This window comes from Chelonia mydas, chromosome 5 (assembly GCF_015237465.2).
Source record: "Chelonia mydas isolate rCheMyd1 chromosome 5, rCheMyd1.pri.v2, whole genome shotgun sequence".
NCBI lineage: Eukaryota > Metazoa > Chordata > Testudines > Cheloniidae > Chelonia > Chelonia mydas.
In genome coordinates this window covers 101,104,986-101,127,152 of record NC_051245.2, presented here as the reverse complement: position 1 = coordinate 101,127,152, position 22,167 = coordinate 101,104,986, and the positions used below count along the sequence as shown (strand labels likewise).

The 22,167-nt window shown below is 48.5% G+C and overlaps 2 protein-coding genes across 19 annotated transcripts in view; one reads left to right on the top strand and one right to left on the bottom strand.

Annotated features, from left to right (window-relative positions):
* LOC114020138 overlaps positions 1-12,681 on the bottom strand; it is an 86,652-nt gene extending 73,971 nt beyond the window's left edge. Inside the window, exons 1-2 of one of the 5 annotated variants that reach the window (XM_043547559.1) lie at positions 12,342-12,681; positions 6,537-6,671 (exon numbers count right to left, since the gene is read on the bottom strand). In XM_043547559.1, coding sequence (XP_043403494.1) covers positions 6,537-6,671; positions 12,342-12,681 — 475 coding nt within the window. Of the gene's footprint in view, positions 1-6,536; positions 6,672-6,935; positions 7,479-8,697; positions 9,645-10,342; positions 11,480-12,341 lie in introns of those variants that run through there. The other 4 variants (XM_027825061.3, XM_027825060.3, XM_043547560.1 and 1 more) reach the window with 4 other exon arrangements.
* Positions 12,653-22,167, top strand: part of KIAA2026 (KIAA2026 ortholog) — a 118,168-nt gene continuing 108,653 nt past the window's right edge. For 13 of the 14 annotated variants that reach the window (XR_005225767.2, XR_005225765.2, XR_005225764.2 and 10 more), the window contains exon 1: positions 12,653-13,170. Coding sequence is in view for 7 of the 14 variants with exons in the window: in XM_037901909.2 (XP_037757837.1) it covers positions 12,653-13,170 (518 nt within the window). In the remaining 7 variants the exon portion in view is untranslated. Of the gene's footprint in view, positions 13,171-13,478; positions 13,587-22,167 lie in introns of all 14 variants that reach the window. The other variant, XM_037901904.2, reaches the window with a different exon arrangement.

The window sequence follows — 22,167 nt, the reverse complement described above, 5'->3', positions numbered from 1 at the left end:
CTCTACTGAAACAGACACTAGATTAACCTCTCTACAGCCTCCCCTCACCAAGAACTACACAATGTGTCCTCTAGTCACAGCTGTTTTGAGAAGAGCAAAGGGATTATGCAGCAGGGAGTAAAAGCTCTTCCCAAACTAAGGTCTACCAAAATTATCAAGACAATTTCTAGATTCCAAAATTATAGGCATCTTAGAAATATTTTGTTAAACCATACATAAAACTTCTTGAGCAAAGAAAACTGAGAGGGAACCTGATAACAGTCTTTAAGTATTTTATAAAGAGTATGGTGATTGTTCTCCATTTCCACTGAAAGTAGGACAAGAAATTTACTGCATTTGCATCAAGGAAGATTTTGGTTAGATATTAGGAAAAACTTTCTAGCTACAAGGATAGTTAAGCAATGTAATAGGCTTCCAAGGGAGGTTGTGAAATCCCCATTACTGGAACAGATTAGACAAACACCTGTCAGGCCTGGTCTAGGTATACTTGGTCCTGCTTCATTTCAGAGGACTTGCCTAGATGACCTCTCAATCTCCCTTCCGGTCCTACATTTCTATGATTCTATAACTTATCCAACAGGCTGCCCTTTGGCTTTGGCTTGACTAGTATAAAATTTAATTCCCTGAGTGAACTTACTGAGAACCTAGGAACCATGATATGATTCTGGGAACCTTTGAAATATTTTTCATGTATGTATGTTCTAGCATCAGAAAACCTATTTTTGAAAGTGAATGATTTTCAGTTACAGTGAAATGTGTGGCCACTTCACTCTTCCTTGGACAGATGAAAAGTACCTTATAAAACAATCTGAACTAAGTTGGTGCTGTTTTCTTTTGGACAAAATACTATATTTGGCAGGCAGGAGACCCTGGTGTTGACTGAGGGGATCCCATGTCCCAGCCCATCCACCTGAAACTACCCCAGCGACCCAGGGAGGTCGGAAGTAGCCCCAGAAATGGACAGTGCTCCCGACAAAGTGATAATTCTGTTGAAGTAGGGCAAGTGCTCAGTCCATATCAAGGGATAATACCAGGGAGCAACCCTACAGGAAGTTACAAATGCACAGTCCCCAACAGTTATACAGTGTTCTTCTTTGGCCTGGGTTACACTGGGACGGGGGGTTCGAACTAAGATATGCAACTTCAGCTACGCTATTTGCGTAGCTGAAGTCGAAGTATCTTAGTTCGACTTACCTAGCAGTCCTCACGGTGGCGAGCTGACCAGGGCGGCTCCCCCGTCAACTCCGCTTACTCCTCCTGCCGAGGTGGAGTATTGGCGTTGATTCGGAGATTGAGTTATCACATCTAGACAAGATGCGATAAATCGATCTCTGATAGATTGATCACTACCCGCTGATCCGGCGAGTAGTGAAGACGTAGCCTTTGAGTAGTGTCCCTATGGGTGCTACACTGTAGGTGTGTCTGCATCCCTGTGCTGCTGATCGGAGAACTTCGATTTTTAGCTTCCTTTGAAGCCTCTTTTTTTCTTTTCCTCATTCTACTTTTATTTGGCTGTTGCCTAAAAAAAAGAAGGAAGGAAGGATTTCATTCCTTTGTCAACCACCGGTGCTGGGGGGGACGGGACACCCCCCTGGACAAGGGTATGCCCAGCTCTTCGGGATTTAAGAAGAGATGCACTTGAAGTGAGGCAATCCCAGCTGCGGACAAGTATTCCAAGTGCATCCGCTGCCTTGGCGAGGGCCACATCCAACAAAAGTGCTCCCTCTTCCAGCAGCTCCAGCCAAGATCCCGCAAAGACAGAGAGCTTTGCCAAAAAATCGTCTTTATGGAGGCAGTATTCTGACCCCAACTTTCCGGTGGGTATGAGTCTTCCCCTCAGCCTTCAACTTTGAAGAACAGTGGGACAACGAAACAGACAGAGGACTCCTCCCACAAGTAAAAAAATAGAGTGGGAAGTCCCCTCAGTGAGCCCAGGAATAGCCGTAAGCGATCACCATCTAACTCGGTATCCTCAGCACTGCCGGCACTGGGACCACAATCTGGTACCCATGCCTCACAGCGATCGTCAGTATCCGGTGCCACTGATGGGCCCACAGACTCTTTGGCCATGGGCACCGAATCTTCAATACTGAGAGATAAGGGCAAACACCCTAAGGAGACGCTCCCAGTACGCGAATCCACATCGGTACTGCCAGTGACAATAGCCCACCCAGCACCGCAGAGGTTGGTACAAATGAGGTCTCCATCTTCCCCAGCACCACTACCACGACAATTGGCATCGGTGGAATTCCATCAGGCCAGTGACCTGGGCATGACGGAGACACCCAGTTCTCCACCCCTCAGTACCGAGATCATGGCACTGAGCCTTGGCTGGGCAAGGGGCATATCCCTGCAATCATGCCACGGCCCTCCACTGTCAAGTCAGGGGTCGGATAGTGAGCCTGAGGAGGTTTCACAGTACTCCTTCCAAGCTCCATATGGGACCCACTACTAAGAGGGTCCAGGAATGTACTAGCAGATGGTGGCACCACCACCATCTTGGTACAGCCATCCATGGGCACCTCCACCAGGTGCTATGCCACCGCAATAACCATACTGGGACCCTTGGGTAGCACACTGCCAGCCTGCCTCATGAGCTTTAAGCATTGCCTGACAACCCTCCAGGCACGCTCCTTCAGCCACAGCATCGAGGGCCTCAGAGCCTTGGGAAACGGAGGAGCAAGAATGGGACACAGAGGAGGAGGTAACACCTAAAGCCATATCCTCCTCTGCCCCAGACAAAACAGTCATGCCCTTACCCCCATCCATGTCAGACAATTTTCATCTGTTCCAGGAGCTGGCAAAAAGAGTAGCAGATACCCTCCACATACTGGAGGAGGTCAAAGACACACACCACCTCCTCAAAAACTACCCTCCCAATCAACGAGGGACCCGGCTACAACAGTGTGGCAAATCCTGGCATCGGTAGCCCCAACGTGCAAGCCTGCCGACAAGAAATATTATGTTCTCGCCAATGAATCAGAATTCCTTTTCTCCCACCTGCCACCCAATTCTTGGATGCTGTAAATTCTCAAGGCTCTCACAGCAAATACGATTACATGAATTACAGTAAACAGAATGACTTTACTGGTAAGCGGCCGGAAGGGTGAGAATCCTTCAAGGCATCTTTTGGGAGGGTCAACTGGTGGCAAAAACATCACTCGGCCCTTGATGCCACTGACAGGGCAGCCAGATCCATGTCCCTAGCTGTGGTGATGAGACGGGTATCCTGGCTCCACTTATCAGGATTCCAGAAGGAGGTGCAGACCACGGTGGAAGACCTCCCCTTTGAGGGTGTGAGGCTCTTTGTTGAGAAGACAGATGCCTTCCTCCACACCTTGAAGGATTCTAGGGCCACCCTCAGGTCACTGGGAATCTATACACTGGAACAAAAGAGATTTTCAGCCCGCAATCCCAACACAGGCCTTATTTGTCCTAATTCCCATCACAGATCCATTTATGAACCCCAAAGAAAAAGGGGAAAATTCCCAAAACGTAAGCCGTTTATTCCACAGTCTTCAACCCAGCCCCTGCCTCTAAGCACCATTTTTGATGGTCAGATTGAGAAACCACAAGACCACTCCCCACTGCTATCTATGACCATGCACCTATTTGGCCACCACTTGGCAGCATTCTGCAATGTCAGACAGATGGGTCCTAGAGATTGTCCAATCTGGGTACTCCATCCAATTCACCTCTCTACCTCCTCCACAACACCCTTCCCCGTCCCTCTTCAGGAACCCTTCTCACGAGAGTTTACTGCGACAGGAGATAGACTGACTCCTGAAATTAAGCGCTATAGAACCAGTAACTCATCATCTATGAGGCAAGGGGTTCTATTCTTGTTACTTCCTAATACCCAAAAGAAAGGGAGGTTAGAGACCCATTCTGGACCTCAGAGCTCTCAACAAGTTCCTCAAAGCTCAGAAGTTCAAGATGATCATCTTATCAACAATCATTCAATGATTGGAACAGGGAGACTGGTTTTTGGCCCTCGACCTAAAGGCTGCCGACTTTCGTATTTCAATACTACCGACTCACAGACGATTTCTCAGATTCACTCTGGGACACGACCATTACCAGTACAGTCCTTCGGACTCTCATTGGTCCTGTCATAAACATACAGCTAAGGGTAGCATAAAATCCCTCCTGAGCAGCTGTACTGAATCTTTACCTGTAAGGGGTTAAGAAGCTCAAATAACGTGGTTGGCACCTGACCAAAAGGACCAATAAGGAAAGAAGATGCTTACAAATCGGGGGCGGGGTTGTTTGTTCCCTCTCCGGATGGAGGGCGAGACCAGGTAGGTAAAACATCTCCTGAAAACATACCTTAAATGATTCATCTAAGATTACAAAAATTGTAAGTAAGGCAAGGAAATGCGTTAGATTATCTTTTGTTTTAGCTTGTGAATTTTCCCTATGCTAAGAGGTAATTTCATTCCTGTTTTGTAACTGGGAAGCAGAGTCAGAAGGGAATCCTCTGCGTTTTAAATCTTTTTATTTACCCTGTAAAGTTACCTTCCATCCTGATTTTGCAGGTGTGATTCTTTTACTTTTTTCTTTATAATAAAGTTCTTCTTTTAAGAACCTGATTGATTTTAGTGTCCTAAAGATAAAGGGTCTGGTCTGTACTTATATTAAAGGCAATTGGTTGGTATATTATTCTCAAGCCTCTCCAAGAAAGGGAGTGAAGGAGCTTGGGGGATATTTTGGGGGGATAGGGCTCCAAGTGCCCCTTCCCTGAATTTTTGTCTAAATCACTTGGTGCTGGCAGCAATATCGTCCAAGGACAAGGAAGGGAATTTGTGCCTTGGGGAAATTTTTAACCTAACCTGGTAGAAATAAGCTTAGCGGGTCTTTCATGAGGGTCCCCACATCTGTACCCTAGAGTTCAGAGTGGGGAGGGAACCCTGAGAGGCCCAGAGAGTATTTTCCAAAGTTCTCTCTCTGGTAGCCGCTCACTTACGCTCACAAGGGATAATGATCTACCCTTACCTGGATGATTGTCTCCTCAGAGCGCAGTTGCTCCAGGAGGCTGATTGAGCCATCGACACCATGATACATTTGTTTACAGAACTGGGCCTCCAGATCAACACCCAGAAATCAACCCTTATGCCAGTGCAATGGCTGGAATTCATAAGGGCCAACCTGGACACTGTATAGGCCAAAGCCTTCCTACCTCAACACAGGTTCCTATCCCTGGTCTCACTCATAGACACAGCTCAGTGCAGTCCTCATGTACCAGCCAGACTCTGCCTCCAAGTGCTGGGGCATATGATGGTGGGCACGGCTGTGATACCGCATGCCAGACGCCACATGCAATGCTTCCAACTATGGTTCAGTTCAGTTTACAGACCATACAGAGACAGTCGGACAAACCCCTGTCACTACCTATCAGGATCAAAAACTCCTTGAACTGGTGGGAGAACCCAGCCAATATATGCAAAGGGATCCCCTTCTTGCACACATCACCATCGTTGCTCCTTACCACTGACGTACTACTCATAGGATGGGGCACACATTTAAACGGCCTCATAACGCCAAGCAAATAATCACCTGAGGAGATCTCTCTACACATCAATCTCCTTGAACTGGGAGCAGTCAGGAATGCCTGCGGCCATTTCCTCCAGCTGATAGCAGGATCACATACAAAGATCCGAACAGACAACATTGCCTGCATGTACCACATCAACTGGCAGGAAGGGGCCAGGTCACTTTTCCTATGTATGGAAGCAATGAGGCTATGGAACTGGTGCATCTTTCACAACGTCACCTTGTCCGTGGCTTATGTCCCGGGCACTCAATATTGTACAAGCTCAGTTGCAAATTCCCGCACCCTGGCGGTGAGTGAAACTTCCCCTTGGGGACCCTAGCTCCCTGACCTGCTTCTTCGGGCCAAGGCCAGACCCCTGCTTACTGCTCTCAGCACCCCCATGGTTGCGGAGAGCTCAGTTGGGACCATGGCGAGGCGGGGGTTGAGAGCTCAGCCGCGGTCAGGGTCAAGCTCTCAGCATTGGCTGGGAGCACGGTGGAGCTCTCTCTACCCTGGCTGGAGCTCTGAGCCTGGAGCCCCTCCCCTGTTCTGCCCCTTCTGCCAGTGGCCCTGCCCATGGCCCCAACCCATTCTGCCCCTTCCCCCATGGCCCCACCCCCCATTCCGCCCACAGCCCTGTCCCTGTTCTGCTCCTTCCCCCACAGCCCTGCCCTTTTTCCACCCCCACTCTGCCTCTTCCCCTACAAGGCTCACTCCCCCCGGCTGCAGCCCTCAGACCAGAAAAGCTCTGGGGCTGTGGTGTGGAGCGAGAGTTCCTCCAGCCCCAGGGCTGTGGCGGGGGAGATTTTTCCAGGGGGCTCCAAACCTGTCACTGCCCCCACCCACCCCACGGTGTGAAGTTTGGGGAGGCTTAGCCTCCCCCAGCCTCCATTTTGTGCCGCCTATTTTCACATATGATCATGAAGGGGAAATGCACCCGCCAATAGTCCACGACTTGTTCACATGATGGTGAACATCGTCCACAGACCTGTTTGCCACTTACCAGAACAAGAAGTATCAATTCTACTGCTCCAGAGCGGGGATGGGATAGCACTCTGTTGGTGATGCTCTTCTTCTCCCCTGGGACAAGGACCTTCTTTGCATCTTTCCCCCATTTCCTCTATTGCCGAAGGTCCTGCTAAAAATAAAAAAGTACAGAGCTCACGATTGCTCCTATTTGGCCGAGACAGACCTGGTACCCTTACCTGACACAGCTTATGACATATACCTTGATCTCCCTTCCAACCAATCCGCATCTCCTCTTGCAAGACAAAAGGTGTACCCTACATCCCAACTTGGGGATTCTCTACCTCAAAGCATGGTTCCAGCACCTAGAAAGTTCATACTCAAGGGAATTACAAAAGGTTCTATTACACAGTTGAAGGTCCTCCACATGACTTACTTTCTGCAGAAATGATCCAGGTTTCAGATTTGGTGCACGTCCCAACAAATCGCTCCAGTATCAGCATCTTCCACAGTTTTGGGAATATGCTCTGACCCTTAAAAAATTGGGGTTACTCCTAAGCTCTCTCAGGGTCCATCTAGCAGCTATCACAGCGTTTCACCAACCCATAGAGGGGTACTCAGTACTATCACATCCAACCACTAAAAGGTTCCTTAAGGGTATAATAAACATCTTCCCACAACCTCGACGTCCTACCCCCTTGTGGCACCTAAACCTGGTTCTGAAAGTGCTGACTAGGCCCCCTCCTTTGAACCCATGGCCACCTGTTCATTAACCTATCAATGAAAACGGCCTCCCTGATAGCAATTACCTCAGCAAGAAGAATAGGGGCGATAGCAGCTTTGATGACGCATCCCCATTACGCAGTTTTCTTTCCAAACAAGAAGAAAAGGAGTACTTGTGGCACCTTAGAGACTAACCAATTTATTTGAGCATAAGCTTTTGTGAGCTACAGCTCACTTCATCGGATGCTGTAGCTCACAAAAGCTTATGCTCAAATAAATTGGTTAGTCTCTAAGGTGCCACAAGTACTCCTTTTCTTTTTGCGAATACAGACTAACACGGCTGTTACTCTGAAACCTTTCCAAACAAGTTTCAGAGTAACAGCCGTGTTAGTCTGTATTCGCAAAAAGAAAAGGAGAACTTGTGGCACCTTAGAGACTAACCAATTTATTTGAGCATGAGCTTTCGTGAGCTACAGCTCACTTCATCGGATGCATACTGTGGAAATTGCAGAAGACATTATATACACAGACACCATGAAACAATACCTCCTCCCACCCCACTCTCCTGCTGGTAATAGCTTATCTAAAGTGATCATCAAGTTGGGCCATTTCCAGCACATATCCAAGTTTTCTCACCCTCCGCCCCCCCACAGACAAACTCACTCTCTTGTTGGTAATAGCCCATGCAAAGTGACCACTGTCTTCACAATGTGTATGATAATCAAGGTGGGCCATTTCCTGCAGAAATCCAGGTTCTCTCACCCCCCTCCAAAAACCACACACACAAACTCACTCTCCTGCTGGTAATAGCCTATCCAAAGTGACCACTCTCCTTACAACCTGCATGAAAATCAAAGTGGGCCATTTCCAGCACAAATCCAGGTTTTTTCATTCCCCCACCCCCATACACACACAAACTCACTCTCCTGCTGGCAATAGCTCATCCAAACTGACCACTCTCCCCACACTGTGCATGACAATCAAGGTGGGCCACTTCCAGCATAAATCCAAGTTTAACCAGAACGTCGGGGGGGGGGGGGGGGGGGACAAGGGGAAATAGGCTACCTTGCATAATGACTTAGCCACTCCCAGTCTCTATTTAAGCCTAAATTAATAGTATCCAATTTGCAAATGAATTCCAATTCAGCAGTTTCTCGCTGGACTCTGGATTTGAAGTTTTTTTGTTGTAAGATAGCGACCTTCATGTCTCTGATTGCGTTACCAGAGAGATTGAAGTGTTCTCCGACTGGTTTATGAATGTTATAATTCTTGACATCTGATTTGTGTCCATTTATTCTTTTACGTAGAGACTGTCCAGTTTGACCAATGTACATGGCAGAGGGGCATTGCTGGCACATGTGATCTATGCCAATTCCGAAGCCCCAGCTGTCCAGGAGGGGTACTGCTCAGGTGTCACTTATCCCGGAGCACCCATAGGGACATTACTTGAAGAAGAAGAAGAAAAAATTACTCACCTTGTACAGTAACAATGGTTCTTCGAGATGTGTGTCCCTATGGGTGCTCCACAACCCTCCCTCCTCCCCTCTATTTCAGAGCTCTTGTTTATGACTCTGTGGTGGAGAAGGAACTGAGGACGGTTAGGTCATGTGCGCTAGCTAGCCTCATGGTGCAGCATGAGGCGAGATAGCAAATGTGTGGGCCCAACAAACAGTACTTCCAAAATTCTCTGATCAGCTGTGCAGGGACGCAGACACACCTACAGCGAAACACCCATAGGGACACACATCTCTAAGAACCATCATTACTGCACAAGGTGAGTAACTTCTTTCCACAGCCTAAATGTACAGATTAATGCTTTCTGACCCAATTAATAGTTCCAATAACCCCTGTCCAACCTTTCTGTTCCCTGTGGAGTAAGAACTAATCATTTACTGCAGTCATTGATGCTGTGTGTGCTGCAAAGTAATAGAGGGTTGGGTTCTGATTCCTTTTGGCTGAACCATCATCCTCATTGCTGCTGGGTTGGTCTTCACCTGCCACTTGAGTCCACCTGTTCTCTGGATCAAACCCCTCCACTGCAGCTCCCAGCTCAGTCCAGCTGATATCTTGGCACACAAATCAAACTCCCTACGCTGTGGCAGTGTCTTCTCTACCCATTCCCGCAAGGACATCTGACTGAGCCAGACCTAGTATCACCCAGATGATCCTCCCACCCCACCCCCCCGCTAATCTCTCCTGTTGATTGTGGAGTGACAACCATCTCCGTCAATAAAACTCAAATCACTGGCAATTGAACCCCGCGTTGGTGAGATCCTATAACCTTGACAGCAGCAGGTAACCTAACATCATATACTCCTGGGGGAATACTGCATAAAAAAATTAAAAATTCTGCGCACAACATTTTAAAATTCTGCACATTTTATTTGTCAAAAATAACACTACATAATCACGCCAGTTTCAATTATTTTGGTAATTTATTTCAAAATACCTGTCAGCAAGTATGTCTGTAACAATACAGACACACACAAAAATACCCCCAGGAGTAGAGAGTTAAAGAAACCCAGTTACTGCTTTGCTGCCCCTCCTGCCCCCAGAGCCTAGATGGGGGGGCAGACACCCACAACCCCTCTCCCCCAGAGCCCAGTCAAATGGCCCCGCCTTGCGCAGACACCTGCACCCCTCCCACCCAAGCCTCAGCTTCAGGACACCCAGCCCAGACACCCACCCCCCTACTCCTCAGGGCCCAGGGATCCAGAGGGAGAAACAGCCTGATGCTCAGCACCAGGCTTGTGTGGCATTTCCTGCGCACTGCCACCTCCTTCCCTCAGGGCGTGTGGGGAACCGCAGCTGCCAGAAACCCTGTAGCTCCCTCCCCCTCCCCCTCCCCCTGACAGTGTCTTCTATGTGCTCTGCCGGGTCCAGCGGCCCCTAGTGGCAGCCAGTAGCACTTCAGCCCATTTCTGGGGTGGGGGGGGAGGAAATTCTGTGCAAAAACCCATTAATTTTTGCAAAATTCTGCATTGTGCAGTGGCGCAGAATTCCCCCAGAAGTAATCATAATGTATTAGACTTTCAAAATGCACAGTCATGTCCTCAAATTAGTATCGGGTTGTCAAACATGAAATCCTTGTTCCTTTGACAGAGTCACAAAATGACTTACCTTTTTAGCTTGACTTCAGCATAGACATTCCTCATTCCTCATGGAGTTTCTCAAAATCAAATCAAATGCTTTTACAAGCACACTTGTAATTGTAGCTAACCTTCAGATTGCTGATTCAAAAAATGGTGACTGTTCAGCATGTTCAAAGAGGAGTGCTTCAGTAGCTACTAGAACTGGGAGTACATGTAAACCTAATCCTTTATTACTGAAGGTCCTGCTAAAAATAAAAAAGTACAGAGCTCACGATTGCTCCTATTTGGCCGAGACAGACCTGGTACCCTTACCTGATGCAGCTTAAGACGTACACCCTGATCTCCCTTCCAACCAATCCGCATCTCCTCTTGCAAGACAAGTGACAAAACAACCCTCCAGACTTTCCTTGTGTTTTTGGATAGAACATGGAATGGAGAAAAGAACCCAACCCACAGGAAGGGAGGGCCGTATTGTAAAATAGCCAAAGAAGGCTGATCTCACCAACTGCAAAAACTGGAGAGGAATCAGATTACTCTTAATGCGTGGAAAATCATGTGCAACATCATCTTGGAATGTATGAAGAAACAAATAGACTTGCAACACAGAGAGAAACAAGCAGGATTTAGACCGCGGATATAGTTTGCAGACCATATTGTTGTTCTCAGGCCCATTATAGAACAAAGTGTGAAGCACAAAATTGTTCGAGAATGCAACAAGTGGAAGATTAAAGTTAGCAAGCTGAGCAGAAATGGGTGCTGATGCTTTGACAGCAAACAAGAGAGGATGGGCTGGGGGTGAGACAGGCCTTGACAGTGAACAGCAGCAGCTCCGTTTGATGAGCTAGTAAAGGGGGAAGCTCGTGGAGGGATATAAAGCGACAATGATCGATGCAGCAGCATGCTGAGGCGAGACGAGCAGGCCAAGGCTGCATTTGTCAAAGCCAGAGCAGAGGGCATTGCAGTGGCTGAGCTGCAAAATGATGACAGCAGTATACTCGTCTGGCCCGTAGCTTGCAAACACCACCACTTCAGCAAGGGGTAGCTCTGGTGCACCTGTCTCCAGCAGCACCCTGGCTGATGCCAAGCTGCTCTACCCTGAGGTTGAGGTCAGCCCCACTTCCCCTGGCAAGTGCCATCACACAGCGCCGTCTTCAGATTGCGCATGCGCACTGATTTACCCACCCGTGGGTAATGCCCCCAGACTGCGCATGCGCCTGAGATTCGCACTCCGTCCCACAATAAGTCGCTGTTTAATGACGGCATCTCAGCTGGCATCCAAAACAACCAGCGCACTATTTCGCGGCCGCCGCTGCCATTACGCATGCGTGTTGGAGGGGCTCCTCTCTTTCTCTCGCCCCTTCCCAACCTGCCCGGGGGGCCGAGCCGATGCCCTCCGCGGCCATTAACTGACAGCGCTGCCGGCGCCCGCCGCCGCCTCGCCGCCCGCCGCCATGTCCTTCCGCGGGTAGAGGGACAGGACGCTCGGCCGGTCCCCGCCGCTCCGTGAGCCGCTCCCGGAGCGCAGACACGGTCCCCGCAGGCAGCTGCAGGCGGAGACAGGGCTCCGCTCCGGCCGCCGCCGCGCACCCAGGCCCCGCAGCCTGGCCGAGGCGCCGTGCGACTCGCGGCTGAGGAGAGGGGGCCCCGGCCGGGCTTGGCTGCGGAGTCTGGGCCGGGCACGGAGAGCGGCCGCTTCCCCAGCTCCCGTGGGAGCTGACACAGCCTGGGAGCGGGGCAGCAGCCTCTGCCGGGCCCAGGGGAGAGCTGGGCCGGCTCGGCTCTCTCGCGGGGCCAAGGTAGGGTCAGCCCGGCCAGACCCGAGCGGCTGCTGGCGGGGGCGGTTTCCCCTTCCCGCGTAGCTGGCTGGGGGAAGACAGAGCCGCGACGGAGGGAGGCCGATACGGGCAGAAGACATGCCCGGATATGTGCCATAGCCCCCGTGTTACCCGGGAGAGGGGAGGCCACGGACCCTTTGGCGGGCGACGGAACCAGGCACAAAGAGCAAAAGCGGCTGCCTCGGCGCTTACTAGGGCGGGCGGAGACCCCGGCAGGGAGGGAGGCTGGTGCGGGTACAGACCGCGGCAACTTCTCGGTGAACTGTGAATGGGAGACAGCCGGAAGCAGGCAGCACCTTCCCTCCGGCTGGCACCGAGGGCGGACGGGCCCCCAAGGCATAGGGCCGGACTGAGCGGTGTGTCTGTGCACAGGTGAGCCTGCCTTCCCGCCCGGCCGCTGAGTGACTGGCCTGAGGGGGCTCTGGCTGATGCTGAGGAGTCCGCTCCCAGGCTCGGTCGCCGGCGGGTAGCAGCGGAACCCGGGCCCAGCGTGTGTGGGGTGCATGAGCCTTGCGCGGCCGGAGGGGGACATGGAGTCTCCGGCCGCCGGAGATGCTTCAGAGGCTGCAGCTCCAGTCGGCGGCCCGCCAGAGGAGAACGAGCAGCAGCCAGAGGAGGAGAATGCGGGGGACAGCAGCCCTCGCTACCGCTGGCAGCAGAACCTGAGCCCGGAGCTCCAGCAGGGTTACCGGATCCTGTGTGATTTTTTGCTGGAGAAACACCGGCCACTGACGGCTCCTTTTCTGAAGCCCCAGGCAGCGGTCGCGGAGGAAGGAGGAACGGCCTCCCTGGCAGGTAGCAGCGGCAGCGACTCCTTTCCACAGCAAGCGGCCGGGATGTGGCTGCTGAAGATGGAAGAGAGATTTTCCAGTGGGCAGTACACTGCGATCACGGATTTCGTCGCCGATTTTCGACTAATGCTTGAGACGTGTTACCGGTTGCACGGAGTGGATCACTGGCTCTCCAAACAGGCCCAGAAGCTGGAGATGATGCTAGAACAGAAGCTGGCGTTGCTGTCCCGGTAAGTATAGCAAACACTTGTCTGTCTTCCTGAGACACCAAAGAGATTCTAACAGGTGCCAGTTATGTGGGTATGGGGTATACTCCTGTGTGGGAGCCTTATAGGGTTTGAGGACTAACTCCTGGGAAAAGTCACTTTCTGCCTCACTTTCCTTAAATTGTTTGTTTTTGTGACCCAAATATGTAATGAAAACCACATGCACACTAGGGCTCAACGCTTTGTGCTTAGGAAACTTGTTTCTGAAGGAGGGGTTAAGCCCAAGCCTCTCACCTTTAATGACAGCTAAAAAATGTATTTGTTTATTTTAGTATTGCCTTCAAGCTACTTCCTCTTGGATATTTGATACTGGTAGAACCAAGAAAGAGTGCACAGCCACTGGAGAAACTCCTTGTGAAAGGAGAGCTTTACTGCTAGAGGTAGATGATGCATCTTTTAATTTTGTTTGGCACTTAGGATGCAGTGATAAGCATTCTAATGTTATTTTACTTACAGATATCGCTAAAGATCCATAAAGATCCATAAACCTTCAATGTTAGGCACTACTACGATCTACAAAACCCCTGCCTGGCTGCTGTCTAATGTGATAGGCACCTAAATTCAGTCAGTGCCTACGTTACTGCTATAAAAATTCCATGGGTTGTGCGTGCGAAAACTTTGGGGGAGGCTGGGCCCGCCCCTTCAGCCCAAGGCCTCTCCACCCTCCCTGCTTCTTCTGCTCCCACCAGAACCCCGAACCCCTCCCTGCTCCTTGTGCCCACCGGCCTTGCTTCCCCAGCCATGCTGCCCCAGCCCTTGCCTGCCCCACTTGAGTGCCCCTAACTCCTGAGTGCCAGGTGCTGCAACCCCAGTGCCTCTAGGTCCCAAACCCAGGGTGTTGCAGCCCCGGGGTGTCATGGCCCCACTGCTGGGTGACCCAAGCACCCGCAACCCTGGGCGCTGCGGTCCCAGCGCTCCCAGTCCCAGTGCCCCCAGCTCCCTGAAGCACAGGGTGGGCAGCCGCAGAGCCTCCAGGCTCCAGGGCCCCAGCCCTGGAGAGCCGGGTTCCGTAGACCAGTGCTAGGTGGCGTGAGTGCCAGGCAGCACGGCTCCAGCACCTGGGGGCCCCCCCAGTGCAAGTCTTCCTGGAAGAGGATCTGCTTTCCTGGGCTGGGGTCAAGGGTGAAGTGGCAAGCAGGAGGGTGTCTTGGGGTGGAGCCAAAATTGGGGGTGGGAGAAGTGGTGGTGCTCACTTCATATCTTTTATCCCGGTGATTAGAGCTCTCACCTCAATGTGAGAGACCCGGTTCAGTTCCTGATGGGACTGTGATGGAGAAAGGGTTGGAACAGGGATCTGCCACCTCTCAGGAGAGTGCCTCAGCCACTGGACAGTAGGATAGTCTGATGTGAATCCCCCTCAGTCTTTCCTGTTGAAGCTGTTCTACTTTAGATAGTAATTGGAGCAGGGGGAATAGAGCCTGTGTCTCCTACCTTCTGGGTGGAAGCCCTTTTCACCGGGTTAGAGTCACTCTCACTCTTTCTCTGTCCCAGTGACTCTTAAGTATTTATACGCAGTGGAACATCTTCAACAGAAGAGATTGAGTGCCCTCTCCGTGGCGTCTCCTGTTGGCTAGTTTAGGCACACTCTGCCTAGCATGTTGACTTTTGTGATCTCATTCTTAGGTGCCTGTCTTTCCTTATGCATTTTGTAGGGAGACTAGGGTGCAACTAAATCAGGTTTTGTGGCTCCCATTGTTGTTCCATGGATTTTTTTCTGGGTACCTAAAAGTTAGGTGCTGCAATACCTAAGTCCCTTTGTGGATCTGGGCCAAAGAATAGAACCAAAATAAAAACTTTGCATTAGACCTCACTTCAGGGGTGCTGGAATGGATGGTGCCATAGCCCCTGCACTTTTTACTGGATGTAAGGGCAAGCGATGGGGATGGGGTGGAGAGGTAGGGTCTTCGGGGGCTGGGGGGGGGAAGATGTGGGGCGGGACCTTGGGGGGAGGTGAGGGAAGAGGTGGTGTGAGGACGGGGCCACCATTCGGGTGCCTCTGGTCCCCCCACTTTCAGGGTGCTTCCGCTGCTCCTGTCTCACTTCATTTGGTCCATAAATTTTGTGGTTGGTGCCACAAAAGCAGAGGAGGATTCAGTACCTACTCCGAAGTCCCTAATCTAAGGAGGAGAAACAGACACAATGATATCGATAACCATATAGATCCTTAGCAGATTTCTTTTTAATATTGATAGGCATATATATCCCTAGTAGCATCTTTCTTTAGTCAAGACAACTGAAGAAAGTGATTTAATTTAATAATAATTTTTTGTCCTCTTCATTTCACATTCTCAGAAGTTTCTTTATCAGCAAAAGTAGAGTTTAGGCTAGACTTCCTAATCGGTATCTGAAACTGCTGGGCAGGTCAGACAGTGGAAGATGAATCAGTCCTTAGTGGGAACATCTATGGGTGTCTCCTGCAATACAAGTATTAGTTCAGATAGGTGCAAGTGGATAGCTCCTGGTGACTGTGTGTGTGGACTAGCTTCAGATTTATTGATGGTTTAGAATAATAATGGTTTGTAAATAAATCATTACTTGGGTGTAACATACTTTGTACCTTCTGCAGGCTGAGGTCGTTGGACATCAGGGACTTCTTGCATCCCTCTGTTGTAACACAAAAGGTCCTTGTGTGCCATCCTCCCATTGGCCTCTTTCAGGAACTTTCCCCTCATCTTTTCCCTTATGCCTGGAACTCTGTGCACCTCCCATTCCCTCATGCCAAAGTCTCTGTATAGGTTCCCATTCATGAGGCTTCTTGTGCTCCCTATTCTCCCCTCACCCCATAAGAGTCCCCAGTTTCCTCTTCACCAGGGGTTCTGTATGACTCCCATTCCCTCTTCCTGCTATTTCAGGGCCCCATGTTCTCCCATGCAAAGGGGCTGAGTACACGGTCACATCCCACCTTCCCCTATCATTATTATTTGTCTAGGAGATACGTCATTCAAGGTTAAACTGTATTGGGATGCTGGGCATAGAAGAAATATAGGTATTGTTGTGCTGGAAGGCATTAGTGCCATCAGCCATTTGTTTGATCTATAGGCAATTGCAGAGATGAATCCTCCATTTTCACTCTTGCAGTTTTCTGATTTTTCCAGGCTTCTGGCCACTGATGCCTAAAACTGATCAGATGTGGCATTGAGGTGGATAGACAAACAGAGAAATGCCACCCAGTTGAGTGTATGGCCTTCAAAGCTTGGCCCGTTAACCAAATCAGATTACACAGTTATACCTTTACAAATGGCTTTATAATTGTGACAGGGATTCCCAGGGTACAATCTGGAACTGTGGGACCACTGTGCCTCCTTAGCTCTGTAGCCTGGCTTGTCTCTCACAAAGCTATGCCAGTGACAAGAAGAAACACCCCTTCAAGCGCTGTAATCACTCGGCCATTAGCATCTGGAGCCACACACCTAGCTAAATTGTATGAATGCTCCTTGAAACACTTATGAATCATACAGAAAGAGGCACCAGCCAATCACCTCAGCCTTGCACCCCAGGAATATACCGTCTTACACTGCTCAAGACTCCCATGGACAGTGCAAGCTCATTAATAAGATTGCCACTTCTTCAGAGGAAAGTGGACCTGCCCCAGCCTTTGTAATCTGAGCTGAGATTCCCCAAGCACTTCAGCCAAAACCACACTGTTTTAGGTAAAATATAAAACAGACTGATTTTAAGTGATTGTAAGTAGCAGGCATAGAGATCAAAGTTGGTTATCTTAGAAATTCAGTCTAAATTTTAACTTCAACAGACTAAGCAAAATTTGAATCAAACAATCTCTCACCCTGGTAGAAGTTACAGGCAGTTTACACTTCTCAATACTCATACTGAACTCCCTTCCAGCCTGGGACCAATCTTCCTATTTCAGAGTCTTTGTCTTCTAGACGATCTTTCAGGTGTTGAGATTTGGGGTGGGGGGAGGGAAGAGGCCAAGTGATGTCATTGTATCTCTTTTATACTTCCTTCCAGCTGCTAGAAAGATCCTTGCCCTGACCTGGGGGAGTCCCCATTGCATATGTATCCTCTCTGGGATCGTGGATTCTTCGTGATGGGCCATTAACCCCAGTCTGGCCAGTGATGGTTGCTCCTTTGTCCCTATGAAGGGCCAGCTGTGGGCATCTCCCAACCTCATAAAGTATTTCAGTAATACAAACAGCAATACTTCATAACTTAACATACAATGATATTACATACAATTCAACAGGATATTAAGATTCAACAGATCAAGACTTTTAAAATGATACCTCACAAGGCATGCATTGTACAAAACATATATTAGTTATATGACACTGTGAGTATGGGCATTCCAGGATGCTAATTTGAGGTACAGAGTGTCACAATAATGGAATGATAACAAATGAGTTTTATCATGAGGGATGTTATACTTCTCTATTTTGAAAAAACAGGTAGTGTTAGTACTAAGAGTAATCACATTAGCTTCAAATTAGGCCATCTGAGTTGTTATGATGATGACTGAACCTCAAGAAAGCTGAATATGGGTAATAAGTGAAGACTTGGACGTTAGTAATTTCTCAGAGGGACCTAATTCTATAATTGTTATAAAAGTATAGCTGCAACATCTAGTTAAATTCATATTCTAAACTGCTGATGAAAAAATAGGAACCCAGTTAATCCAAAATGGCAAATATAGCAGAAGACTCTAACAGAGCTATATAGAAACTTTTCTAGTGCTGAGTCCTGGATTTCTCACCTGCTGCAATGGACTGTGAGCATCTCTAGAACAGGAATTGAAGAATGCCTTTAGATTACTACATCTAGCCTGAGTGATGTGTACACGAGAATGGTGTGAGAATAGGACCTGAGGTTTACAAGAAGATGAAGTAATAAAAAAGCCCATTGAGGGTGTTCTCACCAATATAATCAGATGTTTTGTCTGGGTGGTGAAAGATGCCAACTTCTAACGTATTGTACTCTTTAAAAGTAGCACAGGTATGAACAGACACTAAGTTGAATCTTTGTATTAAATATTTCAGGACTGAACTGCAGGGATATGTACAGGATTTTTGTAGTCAGCTTGGTTGGGATTGATAAAATAGCATGTAGAAAGAAATGCTTGTAGGAAGGTGGTCAACTACAGGGACAATGATTTACTCCAGAAACCTTTTTGCTTTTTAACTGGTGTATTTCAGCCCTTGGCTTGGGAACTTGGTTGCACCAATGCCATTAGTGGGATTGGGGCTTAGTTGCTTGTGATTATCTGAAGCAGCTCCCCTTAGACAACACAGGAGACTGGTTTTGGGGTGCACTGTGTCTAGCTCTCCGCAGTTAGAAGGCTTTTCCAGTCAGATATGGGACATCTAAAAAGAGAAAAATTAGTTCATATCTGTGAAGAAATGAGGTGACTCTGTAACAGAAGTTTTCTAAGTGTGGGGCACAACATACCAGCCCCCATGACTATCGGTGACCCCTTGGCCATCTGTTTCTTATAAACAAGCGGGTACTCATGGAACACTAATCTTGGAAAAGTGGTTCAGCAAAAAATGTTTTGGGAACCTTTGGTATATAAGGTTGCATTTTAGAATCAAATTCTCTATAGATCTAAAAGATACGCTGAAAACCACTTCCTAAACAAACTGACGCAGTGAATTTGTTGACCTTGAATTCTGTTTCTGAACATAAATGAATACTGGCAATCACTCAGTAACTGGCTAAATGAGGTACCATACTGTTTAATATCCTTAAGAGTTAGGGGCTGATGAAAATGTGTATAATTTTAAAGCTTCAGCTGAACTTGATGAAATACAAAACATTTAAAATCAACACAAAAGCCCCCTGTCCCCAAAAAATCAGGTAAAAGTGAGAAGAAACTGGTCATAAAATATTAGAAAACAGCACAGCTGCAAAAGATATTTGAATGGAACACAAAAGAAGGTAAAAGAAGAAAATTCATATTGCTTTAATATGAAAATTTTCATAAGATTTGCAACCAAGGAGGAAAAAACTTGTCAGTACCATCACACTAACAAGGATTTTTGTTGAGATTTGTGGCATAAAAAGCAGGTATCATTCTTTAGCAATAAATGGTAAAATGAAGGCTGCCTACTAGTTGTCTGGCATGTGAATATACAGATAAACAGGTGGTGAAGATCTTGTGCAGTAAAGGTTTTTTAACCTAAACACACAATGTGTTGTAAAAATATTCTTTGGGTATGAAAGCATGACTTTTGATTAAAGAACAATCTTTTTATAAGGGCAGTGGGCAGTAATCCAATCCCCAACTCAAATTATACACACATCTCTGCATTTAAAGATGTTAAAAATCTAATAACTAGTTCCTTCTTCTGGTACTGCATTGGCTGTGAAATATATACAAACGGTAGGTGCTGGATTGCTTTTCTGCTAAGCATTCTAGCACCTGTGCAAGGTGGAGTATCAGAGATTACCTTGTGTTAATCACCTGTGCACTCATCTCATTGCCAGGCAGCCTAGTTGCTACCTAATTCTGTTCCTTCCTTTCACCACTCTAGATCAGACTATAATTAGAGTTAGTGTACATGGGGACAGTCCAGAAAGTTAAGATGAAGTAACTAAAGTTTTGAAACTAATGTGCCTTAGCTTAACTTCAGTTTTGATTAAGTCATCATAGCTTCTCACGTAGACAAGCTCTTAGGCCACATCTATATGGGGATGTTATATCCAATTAATTTGTTTGCTGTAAGTGAAGCTGTTTAACTCCATTGAATTGAAGTGTGTTCACACCACTGTGTTATTCCAGATTAAGGTACTTTCCTTGCTAATCATTGTGTCCATGCAGCTCTGCTTGTTAGAGTTAACCACTCAGTATTCTGGATAGACATCCCATGGTGCAGCACAGCCTTCATTTTACCATTTATTGTTCAAGAATGATACCTGTTTTTTATGCCACAAAATGTACATGGTTTTTCTCATGGTACATTGTGTGGTGAAACTACAGAAGTTCTGGCAAGGTTGGGGTAGGGAGCAAATTAACAAATGCTGATGATTCCTTTGTTGCTCACAATGTTTACCCTGTAGTAAGTAGAGCTAATCTTTCTTCTCTTTTTATGCCAGTTTATTGGGTTGGTGGTTCATTCCTTTTGTGTTGAGTAATTTGGGGGACTACTCTAAATATGGTTAGAATTGGACTCAGCTTTATCTCCTGTATATATGCATTTCATAATCGTGGGCTCCTCACCAAGGATAGTCTTGTCCCAAATTTCCCGAGCTCAGATTTGGATTCCAGCAGCCAAAGGATTACTACTGAGGATAACAAGTGGGGTGGGAGTTGCAAAGCAAGTGGCAACCATTCTGATAAATTATTTTTGTTACAGCAGTGCCTAGAACAGTGGTCTCCAACCTTTTTAAGCCCAGGATCACTTTTTGAATTTAAGGGCAACTGAGGATCTACCCCACCCCTTCCCCCAAAGTCTCGCCCCACTCGCTCCTCCCTGTCTCTCTCCCTCACTTGCTCTCTCCCACCGTCACTCGCTTTCACCAGGCTGGGGTAGGGGGTTGGGGTTCAGGAGGGGGGTGTGGGCTCTGGGCTGGGGCTAAGGGGTTCACAGTGCGGGAGGTGGCTCTGGGGCAGGGGATTGGGGTGCAGGAGGGGGTGAGGGGTGCAAGCTCTGGGAGGGAGTTTGGGTGCAGTAGGCCGCTCTGGGCTGGGGCAGAGTGTTCGGGTGCAGGAGGGAGTACAGGGTGCTGGCTCTGGGAGGGGGGTCAGGGCTGAGGCAGAGTGTTGGGGTGAAGGAGGGGGTATGGGGTGCTGGCTCTGGGACGGGGCTCAGGGCTGGAGCTTGGGGTGCAGAAGGCAGTTCAGGGTACAAATCGGGGTTCAGGATGCTGGCTCCGAGAGGGGGCTCAGGGCACGGGGTTGGGGTGTGGCCTCCTACCTGGCAGCATTTACTTCCCTTGGCTCCCAGTTGGCAGCGCAGTGTCGCTGCCACTAAGGCAGGCTCCCTGCTTACCTTGGCCCCACGCCCCTCCCAGAAAGGGCCAACGCTCCCCTGTAGGGGAGGGGGCGGGTGGCGCATGGCTCCATGCAATTCCCCTCTCTGCAAGCACTGCCCCCGCAGATCCCATTGGCCACGGCTCCCCATTCCCAGCCAATGGGAGCTGCGGGGGCAGTGCTTACAAGCAGGAGCAGCATGTGGAGGACGACCCCTAGGGCCGCAGTGGCCACTTCCGGGAGCGGCGTGGGGCCGGGGCAGGCAGGGAGCCTGTCTGAGCGGCAGCCCTGCTTGGAGATCATCCAGGATCGACCAGTTGATCACAATCAACCAGTTGGTGACCACTGGCCTAGAATGTACTAGGTTTTGTACAGACCTATAGGAAGACAAGTTCCCTGCTCTGCAGAGCTTACATCCTAAAAAAGAGATGGCAATCTAAAAAGTAAAATTAGGGCATTTTAAATGAGAATCAAGGGCATGAAGTGGACCTGAAATGCATTTGGGAACCAGTGCAGACTATGAAGCATTGTGTGATGGTGATTGCATCAGCCAGCGGTACCCTGTTGTTGCCTGCTGCATGCTAATCCAGTTTGTTTGCAGGTGGGCCTTAACAACATCCTCCGAGTAAATTGCAGTATTGTCTATAAATGACCAATATATGGATCTTTTTATTATGCTCACAGTGGAGAGGAACAAGTAAATGTAGTGTAGAAGTACAGATGGGAATGTTCCGTTCTTGACACTTCCCAGGATTACACTTTTAATTGCTTCATGTTCGGGCCGGGATAGTGGGGAGACATTGCTTTAACATGAGTGTTATATAAATACCTATATTTTGCTTCTTGCTCTCCTGTTCATCCTGAGTGTGATGAGTGATGTTGGAATGGCATTGTGGCTTTTGCACACCCTATGAACCTGAATGTGAGAAGTTTGATTTTTGTTGTTGTTGACAATAGCGCCCTTTTGTGCATTCTTTTGCTCAAAACTTCTGCACCAGTATGTTAGGGAATATATTAAATTAATAATAATAAAA